The sequence below is a fragment of the Rhamphochromis longiceps genome, linkage group LG19 (assembly GCF_057381845.1).
Source record: "Rhamphochromis longiceps isolate RC_006_pf linkage group LG19, R_longiceps_female_GT1.1, whole genome shotgun sequence".
NCBI classification, from domain to species: domain Eukaryota; kingdom Metazoa; phylum Chordata; class Actinopteri; order Cichliformes; family Cichlidae; genus Rhamphochromis; species Rhamphochromis longiceps.
This window is the reverse complement of record NC_140575.1, coordinates 27,384,545-27,399,660: the sequence shown is the minus strand read 5'-3', so window position 1 is coordinate 27,399,660 and position 15,116 is coordinate 27,384,545. Positions and strand designations below refer to the sequence as shown.

General features: G+C 38.6%; 2 protein-coding genes across 4 annotated transcripts in view; one reads left to right on the top strand and one right to left on the bottom strand.

The window, feature by feature from the left end:
• Positions 1 to 15,116, bottom strand: part of fancm (FA complementation group M) — a 41,550-nt gene that overhangs the window by 25,618 nt on the left and 816 nt on the right. Inside the window, exons 2-4 of one of the 2 annotated variants that reach the window (XM_085392100.1) lie at positions 14,896 to 15,068; positions 14,651 to 14,728; positions 14,405 to 14,563 (exon numbers count right to left, since the gene is read on the bottom strand). In XM_085392100.1, coding sequence (XP_085248226.1) covers positions 14,405 to 14,563; positions 14,651 to 14,728; positions 14,896 to 15,068 — 410 coding nt within the window. The remainder of the gene's footprint in view (positions 1 to 14,404; positions 14,564 to 14,650; positions 14,729 to 14,895; positions 15,069 to 15,116) is intronic. The other variant, XM_085392101.1, reaches the window with a different exon arrangement.
• soul3 (heme-binding protein soul3) lies at positions 914 to 11,700 on the top strand. 2 transcript variants are annotated; one of them, XM_085392105.1, is made up of 5 exons: positions 914 to 1,535; positions 7,666 to 7,760; positions 8,993 to 9,134; positions 9,248 to 9,431; positions 9,545 to 11,700. In XM_085392105.1, the coding sequence occupies exons 1-5, from the start codon at positions 1,292 to 1,294 to the stop codon at positions 9,735 to 9,737; spliced, it is 858 nt and encodes a 285-aa protein (XP_085248231.1). In that variant the 5' UTR covers positions 914 to 1,291; the 3' UTR covers positions 9,738 to 11,700. The 2 variants fall into 2 exon arrangements, with proteins under 2 accessions (XP_085248231.1, XP_085248232.1); XM_085392106.1 differs by having other exon boundaries at positions 915 to 1,535; positions 9,566 to 11,699.

Here is a 15,116-nt window from a genome sequence, read left to right as displayed (position 1 = left end):
ACCCTATGCGACCCATATCTGATCATGCTATGACAGTGTGAACGGCGCAAATCCGATATTTTCAAATCCGATCTGGGTCACTTTCGTATGTGGTACTGAATCCGATACATATCCGATGTTTTAGAAAGCGACTGCTGTTTGAACGGTCAAGTTGCATTAAATCCGTCTTTTACGTCACCGACACAAGACTGAAGCCAATTATCAGCGCCGGAGAAGCGCCCGATACGACATCGCGAACGCTTCCTGGCCATCCAGCGTAGATGTCAGTGAAACTGTTGGGAAGACAACGTAAACATTTTATTTGTACTGTTTAATCTGCAGATTCTGACAGAAATCTGCAGCTATCCTTTGAAGCACCGCTCCTCTCTTAAACAGCAATAAGGATAATTATTAGGTTATTTACATTATTATGTAAATAACAAAACAACTTAAAGCAAAAATTGGGAAACGTGAAGTCCGAAGTCTTTATATTAAGGGCCATCAGTCAAACAATACTGTTGCTCTGGGTCTAAACAGAGCGCGTTGTGTGTGATATCTTCTTTTGCGCATGCGGGCCTCTTTGAGCGTTCACACTAGAGCACGTTTGCTGTCGCATTTTATTTGTAGTGTGAACGAGCAGTAAAAAAAATCGGATTTGATCAAAAAATCGGAATTGAGCATTAAGACCTGCAGTGTGAACGTAGCCATAGAGACTCCAAGGTTAATTGTTTAATTAGTAAATAATAGCTACAAACGAACTTGAAAATTACTATAAAAAGCATTTTTTTTTTTAATGCTGCCATTAGCTAAACCTTTCTAGGTAAACTGCTGGGTGAGGTATGTAAGGGTAGGGGGTCTTGGTGGGTGTGAGGAGAGGAGGTGGGGGTGTGGGAGCCCACAGATCACGTGGTTTTACGGCCCGCCCTCATCTCTATAAACATAGCGCTGACCTCCGGCGACTACAAGGGAAGCGTCACGCTGCTCCGCACGAGCGAAAGAGACGTTGACTTTTTTGTTTTCAGCGGCTCCAAAGTGCTCCCGGTGAAAGAAAATGCGTCGTTTAAGTCGTATATAAGTCAGCTATGCAAACATGGCTATGTGCATCGGGTGAAGCTTAGCAGCGCCTGGTTTGTCGACCATAAAGTAAAGGTTGTCCTAATCTGGACAAGCAAAAACAACGCGGCGCGTAGAAGGAAGAAGACTAGCGCTTGAGCAAATCGTCGTTCCGGACGATTTTGAAGCATTTATTCTTTTGCCTATTAATTTGAGACAGTTATCTCATTAGGTACTAGGCAATTTTACAAAGAAAAAAATGGACCGAGGTGGCTGCCAGATGAGTGGCGGCGGTCCTAGTAGTGGAGACGGTAGCGGCCCCGACCGACACGGGATGATCACACTGGAGGACCTGGAGTCTTTCTCGGAGGACCAGCCCGAAGACTCTGGCAATGGGAGTCTCGAAGAAGAAGGCCAGACCATGGAGGAAGACGAAAATCCAGACCGCCTGCTACATTACTGGCAGGAGGTAGCGAGGGGACACCAAGTGGAAGTTTCTCAAGGTGAAAATATACATATATATCTATATTTATATACAGAAATGATGTTGGGGGAATTGTTAAAAACCAAAAAGGTACATGCCAACGTAGCTGACATACACCTTGGCTTTTAGCCTCGTAGTTTTAGTAGCCTACTCTTCCTGTTTCTTTTATAAACTTTAATGTGAGGGATAGAAAGAGCGGAAAACAAGTCAAAATAACAGCTAAAGGGATGTTTAATTTTGGCACTCAATTTTTTTGTTGTTGAAGGATCCACGTACACTGACCTAGATTCCGGTTAGGGACATAGACAAACCTGTTCCAGCCAGAACATTTCTTAATTTCAGACAAGCATGTGTTTAGTTCGTAAAAAAAAAAAAACTTGTAAAATTTGTAAATTAGTTTAAAAATGTGAACGTAATAAATGCATGCTAAAACTAAAAACACTTTCGGGCAGAAGGGTTGTAATTAAACGGGAAAAACAATATGAGGCACACAGAGTTGTGGTTCCTACAGTTTGCCCATGGGGCCTCCAGGATCCCTAGTAAGAGATTTAGTGTATAGGGCTTAAAATCTGTTGTTTTAATGGCTACTACTTTTTATGCTTGAATATTTGCAGATTTATGCCTTTGGCCTACTTGAGTAAATAGTTCATCTGTCACAATAGTAAAGCCACACTTAACTCTTACACAGGGGGCACAGTGAGTATAGTGAGTTATTCACATCAAATAAATGGTGTGTAAGGCTCAGCTATTGCTACAAAATCATGGACCATGTATGGCACATAAAACAGTCCGGCATATACATCTGTCTGCTTACAACTCAAAATATTCATAATATTGGTTTGCAACATTATAGACACTGTGATATTATGATAGAGGTATTAGGTCAGGGCAACAAATCTAATACTTATGTAGTAATAGCCTGTTTGATCTAGTAGTAAATATAGTAATATTAGAATTTGTGTTAAGATTAATAGAGATGCTTTGGCTTCCTTTTTTTTGTTGGTCATAGACAAAAACAAATTGTGTGGTTGATGGCAGATGACAGGCTGTTTTGTTTTGATGGGAAATACAAAGTGTACACTCGCAAATTAGACAGACACATTTGCCACTCACACTGTTAGATGTGCCTAACAGGGTTTTATATATATTATTTGCTTGATTCAGCACTATATCCCTGTTAGAGGAATAACTCGGTAAGGTTACAGAAGTATAAAAACAAAGAATCATAACATGAGCTTGACTGTATTTGTGATTTCACAATGGACCTTTTTTTAACCTCACAATAACCACATGTGTGATATGTCTGACATATAATTCATGAAATAAAGCTAACGGATTTGCACTTTGTTAACCCACAATGATCAACTCTGTTTACAGTCACTAGTATTTCCTTAACAATGTTTTGTTTACTTGTGGCCAGTTCAACCACAGACTGTGATGCTGTGCTTTTTTTTACTTGTGCATTGGTACACCTGCGTTGCTTTATCAACACAAATAAAAAATTTCAGTCATACCTGGACCTGATAGAAAAAAAACGTCTTTTTTTTTCCCCTGAAATTTGGAAAAGAGAGAACACCGAAAACCAATTGTTAAAAGGTGATACACACACATAACCAGCTATATATGTACAGCGATTTTTGAAATCGTACAAAACAATGCAGGTGTAGGACTCTTATTTCCTTGTTCATTTACTCGCTCAGTTAGACGAGCAGAAGGATGAGAGATGAACTAAGGAGTGTGCTCTATATTCACGACCACAACACAGTTGTTGGTCCATATGGAAATGTGTTTTTATGTGTGCATGATGTATTTACAAAGTGTTTATAATGTAATCAGGGTTGCTCAAGAATGCCTTGTTCATGGTTTTAGGTTTTAAGCAACAACTGAGATGCTGAGTTTGATTTGAATGTACTATTAAACTGTTCCTCACATAGCATGTCCGGCACAAAACACACATGCCTCATACAGTCTTTAGATGTAATTTTAAGTTGCAACATTGCTTTGTGTTTAACTTAGAAGTATTAACCACTGAGAATATTAATTCTGACACCAAATTGGCAAAAGAGGGTCGGTTTATTTTAGTCACCGATTCAATCAGGTCTTCTCGATTCTATTAGCATTCCATTATTTTATTTGGAAAACTATTGGATTGCCTGGTTTTTCCTGGCTCAGAATGCAGGATGACTAAGTTAAAATGGTTTGTCCACATACAGTAAAGGCAACGAGTCTGTGGAACTTTAGTTGATAGAAATCCATGAATTTTCCTGTTTGTGCCTTGACCACTTTTTAAATCAAATGCAATTAATACTGAATATACAAAACCCTAATTAATAACAGAGTAAAAAGAATTTGGCAGCTGCAAAAATGAAGAACATACACAAGGATTTCACGAGTTTCAAAACCCTGTATTCAGATAAATTAAAAAGTTAATTCTGGCAGTGTTCCCATTTCCAAAATCTTTAGCCATGACTACAGTCTTCATCATTATCCTTTGGATCTGGTTAAAACATAAAAAGGTAAGATTACATTTGGTTGTGGGTTTTATGCAGGCGTGCTCAGAATTGCTCTATGCAAAAATAAAAAAACCACAACCAAATGTAATCTTACCTTTTTTCAGTTCATTCTGCTTTGCTGATTACTAACAAATGTTGCAAACTTGTAGTTTTCTAAGTTTGATTTTAGCATGTGAATTCAGACGTTGTGCTCGGCAGGAGCCAACAACAAAAACAGTAGTCTCGTACTCAGAAGTCTTTCAAGTCACTGGTGATCGCAGATCATGGAGACAGAGACCTGAACAATAAGCCTATTGAGATCAGTTAAACTTTTAATTTTAATTCCTGCTCGACAGCAATAAAACCTGCCCTATGGGGCACTAAACCAAATCACAGGCTTCTTATTAGTTCAGCCTCTGTATGTCAGAATACATGGATTCTTTTAGGCTGAATACAGTTTACATGTAACCTCTTGTCTATACTTCAGTATATGTGTAACTCAAATTATTTAACAAAAGTAATTGTTTTTATTAAATATTATGTGGTGGCAAGGAGCTTAAAAAAATTAGATGTACTTAGGAAAACTATATTTTATAACAATTCAAAGAATTTAATTATCTACTATCACCTTTAGATACCCAATCATTTAGTTTCTAACCATCTGCTATTTGTCTCTTTGGCTGCCCTTAGGGAATCCAGTAACAGACTGGCACATCCTCCTCCCTCTGTTCCCTGACCGCAGCACTAAGGACAAAATCACTTGCTGGGCCTTTCTGACTCAGAGGGGATTAAATACCTTGCCTATGCTGGTACTGAGGTTGTGGCCTCACTGTCGTACTAAGGGGACAAGCCTAGGCCACAGTAAACTGCTTTGCTCTAATTGGGACTGAGACCAGTGCTGCTGTTTTAAAATAGTAATAATTTGACCAGTAACCAGATTATTAAAATGCCCGATGCTGATAACAGACCAGATGTTTTTGATATTTAATGGAGGGGGGGGTTGTTGTTGTTGTTCTTCACTTACCTTCCAGCCAGTTACACACGAGTTCAGTGACAGAGATTTATGAAGATATGACATCAAAAGCAATGTGCCATAATGGATAAACCTTGGCCAATGGCACCATTTAATCACTTCTTATTTTCCAGTAGGCCAATGTTCAGCTGGTGAATGAACACATCATTGATCAATATATTGTAACTGGTATCCATAGCAACCAGTTTCATTAGAGGTTTTGTTTGTTTGTTTTATCGACTCTTTCAGGATACCCTGATGTCACTACAGGAAAGTCCTTTAGACTGTAATTTTCATGCTGGAGACAAAGATGATAATTGACTCACTGAAGAGTAAAATGAGGTCAAGAGAGCAGATATAACCAGCTGTGATGGAGGGATGAAGAGTTTCTAGCATGTAAACAAGATGAATGTTCATGCCACTTTGAGCTCACTCAACACCCACTGCATGGTGTGTTTAACTTTACATCAGTGACTATCCAATGAACCAAGCTGATCGCTGACATGCCATAGTGTCCCTTAAGATTGACAGTATCACACAAATTTAAATGAAATTTAAGAAAAACAAAACAAATTCAGTAGTTATGTCTGCTTATCTAATATGACAATGAAGTATTTGGCACACGCAGTGGTCTTACTAGGTTTGTACTAAAGCTGTTGTAACTTCTGTTACAACAACTTTAGTAGTTAGTATTAACTTCAAAAACTAACTACTAACTTCAGTTGCTGAAACTATTTTTGTGCAGTGTTTTTGGTTTCTCTGTGATCTTTAGTAAAGCCAAAAATGCATGAGGTTTCCATGTCACAGACTGGACAAGGGTCCAGCAACACATACAGTACATAATAGGGGGACATATTAACAGAATTTAAAACCAAAATAACTAAAACAACAATGGCATGAGCACGATTACATCGATTAGAGGTTCTTGTCGGCTTTGATTCATTTTTGATTAATTGCTCAGGCCTGCTTCCAGCCAAACATCCTCATTTGAGTCCAGCCTGATGCTTTATAACAAATGTTTAAGTGATGAAATAGTTTTGATTAACAAGTTGCAATTTGTTATGTATGTACAATTGGCAACTACAAGGGGAGTGAAACGGAGGTTAGTGGAACAGGAGGCACACTGAAAGTGGGACGTGACTACAGCTCTGTATTGATTAGAAAGCTCAGGTACAAAAACAAGCATTTGTGTTGACTGTTCTGCGTCAACACTGAGAAGCTTTGGAAGTTCCGCCATTGAAACTGATGAGTTTTCTTGATTGTGCAATCAGTACATGCCTGCACGTGTGTTGGTGAGGGTGGGGGCGAGGCTGTCATAGATAAAATTTTAGAAATTAAAACATTTTATTGTTCATTCTGGGTCCCTGCTCCTAAATCTGGTTAACTATTGAATGAGGAAACTGCAAAACGACAAACAAAAAAATTTCAAAAAAAAAAATATATATAACGTATATACATATGTTGAAAAATGGCATATTTTCTTTGATTACAATCTGGTGACTGACTACCAAAGAAGTTTTGTTCCCTTTTGTTCCCTCAGTAATGTTTGTAAATAAGAAACCTGTCTGTACAGTTGCTGTTTTGGCTGCAGCACAAAGTTCGTTTTTTGGGGGGGTTTTTAAAATGCACTTTGCCACTTCATTTTGCATAACTAGTGAAAAACAAGGATTTCATAAGCTACAAAAACTTTTATTGGCAATTAATTAGAAATTTAGTGGTGCTAATGCCAAAACCTTTTTGCCAGGACTGCACAGCGTAATGCTTCATGAGATCCTACTAAATATTTAGACACTCTTTGTCTGTTACATGCATCAGTCTGCTTTCTCTGTTGCCAAGTAATTGATCCCCTAAATAACACACATCTCTCTGACCTTGTTGCCCTCATGATATTGAGTGATAAAATGTGATTGAATTGGATTCACCTTAAGTGCCTGGTGTTTGATTGTTCATTTCTGTAGTGATGTTAAGTTTGAGGATAAGTAGCCCTTTGGTAGTTGTAATCAGTGGAGTGTACACTAGTCTTTTTTTGTTTGTTTTTTTTGCAATTCATTTTCTGTTTGTTTAATAAATTAACTAAATGAAATGAATGAGCATAAAATACTGCAAAGTGCCAAGGCATCTCTAGTGCTGTAAAAGAGCAGGTGAATAAGGTTTCAAAACCATTGGCCAGTGCTGTAGTCTCTCTCAGTTAATACCAGTCTATACCTGGCCTTGGGCAGCTTTAGTCAATGTTCCCTTCCATCAGCTCTAATAAACATAACTCTCTTCAACATCCTGGCTCAATGCTCTTCCCAGCTGGCAGCGCTTTCTCCCTCAAACTAACAACACTGCCAGCCAACAGATTACTGCAACTGAGGACATTTCGCACAGAGAAGAGGGCACACTGCACATTTTTATACAATGCAAGAGATAATATGTACTATTTGGACATCATAGTAGGGAGTTGCGTGACTATACACATTTGTATTAATGCATTTTAATTTCCTTAGCATGGAAGGCCGAATATGGTATCAAGAAAAAGCCTGTTACTGAATTCCCAGTACACAGGCTCAGTTGGGTGTATCAAACTGCCACGAACATGCTACAAACTATCTTATAGACATGTTTTTTGTGTGTGTAACGGGTTATGTTTGTCTGTTTGACAGATATGGCAGAACCCATTCAACAGCTAAGCACCAATAACCAAGGACGCAGTCACAGAGAGCAGATCCCGTTTACCCTCCTTGGACGCAAAGAGAAGGTATCACTGGCTTTTACTACTTTGTCAAGGGAAATGGATATAATCACCATCTTCCTATACATTTTAATGTTCTGCATAAATGAGCAGCTGCCAAATAGGTCACCCAGTTTAAAGGACTGGAACATATCTGCACTGAGAAATAGACTTGAATATTTATACCCTCCAAGTATTTGAAGGGTCCATCAAAAAGTTAAGTATACTCTACATAAGAAAGACTGTAAACTACTTAATACAGTGGAGCCATGTTTTTGTCAATAAACCTAAACATGATTAAGCTCATTGCAAGTTTATGTAAATATAATTATATATTTAAGTCTGACATTATTATTATTATTACACCTGAATTACAATCCCCCCCCCCAATTGTACTACAACACACGTAGGATTTGTACAAATAAATCCTACATGTAAACGACTCCTCTCTACAGATATCCAAAAAAAAACCCAAAAAAACACAAATGTCAATCTACAGTCACGTACATGTTTTCTCTGTGTGAGGGTCAGATCTTTATTTCTGTCAAAGTGATCGTGTCACCCAAAGCTGTTTAAAGTCCTTTGTGGACTGTATAAATAAAATAGGCTAATTGGTTTAACTTGAGTTAATTAGTTCATTAAAACTTGGCCGGAGACTCCAGTTAAACAAAGGGCAGTCACGGCACGCTATTCTTAGAGCAGTTTTGGGCATCTTGTAAATCACACATTTTGCTAACATCCAGAGTCCAGTTTCCTTCCTGAATCCTGGCATAAAACATGCTGTCATTTTAAGTTGATTTTAGATTTACAGATCGCACAACCGTAAGTGAAGAAAAATAAGATTGTTGTACCTGCTTAAGAAAAGTTTCCTATGCATTTAAGAACAATTTAAAAAAAAAAATACTGAGAACTGAGGGAGTTTTGTAGTAAATAAGAGGTTCATTTTATTTGGAAAGCTTAGTGAAGACTCAATTAAAAAAAGAAACAAAACCTGAGTGCATAATTTGCCTTTGTAAAACCTGTAACCTTATTTTAAAAAAGGAAAGAAAATGTGGGTAAAACAAATAATTTTGATTTGAAGTATTTAATATTCACAAGACGTGCTACTTTTATGTACACTTAAAAGGCCAACCACTGTACTTGGTTTCTTGAAATATGCAAATCTGCAGACATTCGTGTCCACAGCTGTCAAAACCTTTGCTCCGTCTACCAAAGTATTCCTAGGATGTTTATGTTTTTGTCTGTGTTTTCTTTGTCAGTGTGGTGAGATCCTGTATGAGAAACGCCACTATGAAAAGGGTCACTGGGCTTGTATAATAATGCGTGAGGAGACGTATGAACAGAGCATTTGCTATGGCTTTATGAGGATAATGAGATACATCTGCCAACACAACTCCTTAGGTGAGTCCGGAAGCAAGAGACTTTTTTACGCATACGATTAGAGGCTGGCAAGCTGATTTAAGCTATTCCTTATATCAGCCTGACAGTGATACTTTGCTTTTTTCTACATGTAGGTGACTATCTGGGCATGACGCTGCCTATTGTAACAGTGGTGCGCACAGATGAGAATCATTCTGCAATGTCCCCTGATGTCACTGTGGCTTACTACCTTCCCACTGAGCACCAGGCCCAGCCCCCCCAACCTCACGACAGCGACATTGTCATTGAGATCTGGCCTGCCACTGTTGTATATACGAGGTTAGTACCGTAGCTTAAAAAAAACTTTTCTAAATGAGCTCCCTCCTTTTGTTACTGACTTTACAGTAAGTGATTATTAAGGTTAGAATTTGTGCTTGGTTTTACACTTATAGATCACTCCTTCCCTCTTCCAGAGCCTTTAGCGGTCCCACCAATGAAGTGACCATCATAAACCAGATAAGCACCTTGGCCGAGCTGCTGGAGTCTCCAGGAGTGTGTGTCAACGACTCATTCATCGTGGCCGGCTACACCAACCCTGCTCACAACAACCGTCAGAATGAAATCTGGTTTTTAGAGCGGCGCTAAGGGATAGTGGGATTACGTGGCATCCTACTTGTGACCCTTAACCTTCATAAAGACTCCCTTAACACTGCCCCAGCTTAGCTACAGCCTCAGGTGCAACATCGTCGTCAGTCACAACCACTACTACCTGAAATGACCACCAGCCCAGCAACACTCCAGAACCATCTGGTTTCATCTTTAAATGACAACAAGCTCAACCTCAGTCAGTTTTCCTTTCTGTTCATTTTAGTTAGATCATTTGGCACACAAGAACTGAACTTGACCACTGCCATAGTCTTGTGAACACTACTCAGATGATAGGGTGAAGCATAGCATTTACTCCTGCTTAAAGATGGCTAACAACCTTTTCCTAAGCACACTGCCCACTAAGTGGTGTCAGAAACATGCAACAGCCTGCTCATCTGCAGAGGAGTCAGGCTTCGTGGTGGACATGCAGCCATATTGTGCTCCCTTCTTTTTTGTTGCGCAGCCACAATGTCTTGTTATGGAATGACGCCATCATTCTCTTGCTTATTGAGGCATTTACAGCTCTGCCACAGTTGATCCACTGTTACTTTACCTCTGGATTACATACTTCATTACATGTTATAAGTTTGTGATAACAGTCACACAGCATATTCTGCATATTCAGTAAAAAGTGCAATATTTATTAGATAACCATAACAACATGGAAGTACCTGGGCCACTAACCTAACCCAATCTAGGTGCGTTCAGTTGATGAAAATTTAGGAGGGGATTCTGCAGCATCCATCTTGACCTGAACTAGTGGCTTTAACTATAAATAAGCTTGACACAAACGGTGATGTTAATTTAGAAAACAAGCACTTTTGAACGGAACTTGTTCATGTGTGTTTACACTTGAATGTAAATCTACGGGACAAGGGGGTAACACACAGATCACTTCTACAAACCAAATGCTGAAACACTCACTGATAAATATATATATATATATATTTATTTATTTTTTGCTGAATGACAATCATACAGTACTTATAGATTATATACATCCTTTTCTCTTACAAAACTAATGCAGTGTAACGCATTCCTCATGTTTCAGGTCTTGTACAGACACAAGTAGTTACCCAAGTACCTCTTTTTGTGCTTTAAAAATAAACAAAAAACTACTTTTTAGTATTAGTCATCATTCACTAACAATTGCAAATACTACCACTGCTGAGTAGAGACGATGCAAACTCGTTAAGAGATACACAACAGAGAATATAACTGTGATAAAAATAGAAGGCGCAATTCTGATTCAGTTAAACTAATCTTCTATCAAAAGAAGAGTCTATAAAGAGATTGATGGTTTTATTCATTATATTTTAATATAAAATCATTAAACAAATTAATTCAGAACTCCAGCTAACCCTGCAGTTTGCAATAACAGGGATTTTTCTCTTCTGGAAATAAGAGAATCTCTCTTCCAGTGAGATAAACCTGGTAAAGAATTGGCCAAATTATCACAGTGTGAAGATTTTTACCAGAACATTTGTAGCTTTTTTCTTTCTTTTTTTAATGTAGGAAAATACAAGGTAAAAATGATCATTGTGTGAAACGGAGAGCATTACAATTAAGAAAGTTGGTATTGGGTTGGGGAGGTTGCCCAGTCGTAATCTCAAGAAGAACCGGTTAACATCAGTGCATCCAAATCCAAAGACTTTATTCTGCATTAAATGATTGTAGCATTGCTATGATACTCTGTGACATCTGTAGGGTGTAAACTCTTGCAAAGCCATGTTACGTGTAGGTCGGTATTCCCTCTGAGAGCCTAGTTACATAGCAACTGCAAGTGTCTGGATTTAATTTGTTTTTGCTTTTTTTTTTTTTTTTTTTTTTTTTCTCTAGTGTTCTACAAAAGTGTTATGTAATGTGAAAATTAAAGTGTACCAACATGAGCTACTGTAGTTTTTTTTTTTTTTGTTTAATAAAAATGTGCTTGTCTCCTGTCTTTTCAAATCTACTCTGGTGAAGTTTTTACAAGGTTGACATACACGGAGCTTGAGCTCTGCGCAGCTTTTGGCATATTGATGAAGAATTTAGTTTTATTAAATAACGACCAGTCTTATGAGTCAGATGAGCTGATGATAAAGCTCCAGATTTACTATGTAAACTGTTTGGATACAAAGTAGCTGCAGACAAAATTACTCTACTCCTTGCCAAGTACAGCCTAAATAAACAGTCTGAGAAAGGGCAAAAGTCAGATCACTTCATATGCTACCAATTAACCACACCACACACGCGCGCATTATGAATTACAAATACAACAAATGAGAGGTTTGATTATTTCAATAAAAAAAAAAAGGAGCCAGCAGAGACAAAACATGAGGAATAGATTGTGTTATCTGTTGGTGTGCCAAGAAAAACCTAAGGCTGCAAAGCAAATAGCTTCCAGGACCCATTATACTTTTATTTTACCTCCAGGGGACTATTCTCTCTTTTTTGTGGTGCCAAGTGTATTAAATAAAAGGTGTCACACCCTGCCTAGATCTGAAATGTAGGACATAGTCCATTTCAAAACATCAAATCAAATCAAAATTTATTTATATAGCACATATTAAAACAACAGTGTTGACCATAGTGCTTCACAGTCAGTAAAAGCATGAGACAGTTAAAACAAACAATGAAAGAGGACAACAAACAATAGGTAACAACACAACAAGCTAGACCAGCCAACTAGACAGAATCAAAAGCCGAAGTAAAAAAATAAGTTTTAAGACGTGATTTAAAAGACTGGATAGACTCGGCAGTACGAATATGAACAGGGAGGTTATTCCAGAGTCTAGGTGCCACGGATGCAAAGGCCCGGTCACCTCTCGACTTCATTCGAGTCCTAGGTTGTGCTAGGAGCCTGTGATTGGACGATCTAAGTGCTCTGTTGGGATTGTATGAATGGCGTAGTTCAGAAAGATAGTGTTGAGTTACTGGAGCAAAGTAATTACACAATCCAAAAATAAGGACACAGGCAGTATACAGTAGTCTATCATAGTGCTGCTCGTGGGACAATACAGCACTCTGTGTAACACCTAAAAGAAATAAAGCCAGCTGACTGGAATTGCAAGAAGGCTTAAAGAGTTTTTAGCTTGCAGATGAGACTGAGTAATAATACTGTAATAGATAGTTTTAGTCATAAATATAACCTCATTTAGGTTAATTCAATCTTGTTGGGCAAATTGTTCTTTAATGCATACCTACAGCTCCCATAACAACAACCATAAAAGGTGTAAGCTTTAAGCCAAATATCTTCTGAGCTCAGTAGCCTTTAGATGTGCCGTCATTAAATCCGCACTTAATCGAACTGCAAGAGAAATGCGACTCAAGTCGATATATGGGCAAGCACTGGCCTTTCTAATGTCTGAGCCAAAAGCTGGACGAAAAAACAGAAAAAGCACCTGTATGCATGACTGCTTCATTTTTCTGATTTGTTTAACAGTTACTAAATTGTGCTTGCATGACTGCAGTAATGAATACAAAATAACCCAATGTTTTGGCAGTGGAAAATGGATTTCAGCAGGTTACCAACATCCTCCAATCATAGAGTAATATGAAGAGAAAGAAAAAAAACTAAAAGAAAAAAGAAAAAAAAGAAAAAAGAACTCTGCCCTGATAACAATAAAGAGAGAATTAGAAGGAAAAGACTAAAAAGGAAGAAAGTGCAACACAGTAAAGAAAAAAAATACAGCGGGTCTAAAATTTCAAATGCAGGTGTCACATTCCTGTTAACCAGCCAGCTGAAACAAATGAAGTGGAGCTGCACACTTAAAGTGCAGAAGACACAAACATGATGAGGAGAGAGCCGATCAGTCTACCAGCACTAAAAGCTAGACCACTGAGTGTAACAGGATGTGGCTTTCAGGACAAATCAATCAATTTAATATGAACTGACCCAGAAAGAACCTCACAGGAAGGAGAAAGAGGTGAAGCTGAAAAAGCTTTTACAGTTGAGGAGTTCTGTTTTTTTAATAACAGAAGGAAGCCAAAACTTACCACAAGGTGGCAGTAAAGCACCAAAGGAAAAACTCTTAGCTGCTCTACAGAATAATGAAAGCAAGCACAGGCAGACAAAAAGCAAAGAAAGAGTTTGTATAAAACTAACTTCCAAAAAATATATAATAAAGTCATGGACTGGATTCTTTCAAACACTGTGCATACAGAAACGCACCATTGACACTTCATTATTTACCTATCACATCACACAGAAACAGCAACCGCCTTCCTCTGGAAGATACTGTATCTGCCACTCCGTAAAAGCTGCTCCAAAACAGCTTGAAAAACACAATAAAGAGCCTAAGGTATTGAACCTAGCATCCAAACATCCTTGGGACATACCAGAATAAACCCCATCTGTGCAACAACCCACCAACCCAAACAATCCAACAGTATGTCCTCATGCCAGACACATAACCACATAACACACCCTGCCTAAAATCCATGAATGCACTCCATGTTTTGACAGCAGAAAACAACCATACATAATATTTGGCAGATTTTTTTTTAATGTACCCCTGGTCAGTGCATGTTGGTTGTGGAAACAATAAGCAGCCTATGTGTTCTGCACAAAATAAAAGAACTGACATATTTTATTCCTTGTAGAATTACATTTTTAAAAAGTATAAACAATGTCCTGATCAGAACAGAGACGAAAAACATGACAAATCATTTGCTGCCCCTACCTGCAGGTAGCGTGTCTGGTAAGCTGAAAGGGCCTCACCCAGAGGAACCACAACTTTCTCCACATTGCGCTGGTGGGAGTGAGCCCGGATGTCAGGACTGTCTTCTGAACGTAGCTCAATATGGGAGATGAGCAAATTGGAGATCACAGATTGCACCGACTGGAAGGATGAAGTGAGGCGGATTGCAGATTAAAGTCTACTCACTTTTAGGTCACAGCGCAGAAAAAAAAAGTGCATCTTTCTCACCTTTGTATCTCCTCCTGGGGTGGCGCTAAGAGCCAGTATGCGGAACTGCAAAGTCTGGCTGCCGAGCAGTTTGATGACCTAATGAAGAAGACCAAGCATTAGACATCATCTCCACTAAATCTGGACAGTTTACATAACTTTTACTGCAAAAAACCCAAAACTAACCATTAAGATTTAGTTCTTTAGTTCACACTTATACAACTTCATGATGTCAAGCTTTGATTATTTCTCCAAAGTGTGTGTACCTGGCAGTAAGCATGGTTGCCCAGCGCTTTGTGTGCTTCATCGATCACCACGCACTTTACCTGCTGGGCCGGGCAGGTGTCTCTGGACAGATCATTAACCATGACCTGAGGCGTGAGGAAGAAGACCCGCTTGGATCTCCAAACCTCTTGTCTCTGCTTTGCTGCTGTGCTACCTATGAAGCGGTAGGTGCAGAATTTGAAAAGGGGGAAGATGGGTGTTG

Bases quoted from the DNA above. Each gene is read 5' to 3' on its own strand.
- soul3 (XM_085392105.1), top strand. From the start codon at position 1,292: ATGGACCGAGGTGGCTGCCAGATGAGTGGCGGCGGTCCTAGTAGTGGA. The intron at 7,761-8,992 runs GTATCACTGGCT...TTTCTTTGTCAG, and splicing joins TCCTTGGACGCAAAGAGAAG to TGTGGTGAGATCCTGTATGA. The intron at 9,135-9,247 runs GTGAGTCCGGAA...TTCTACATGTAG, and splicing joins CTGCCAACACAACTCCTTAG to GTGACTATCTGGGCATGACG.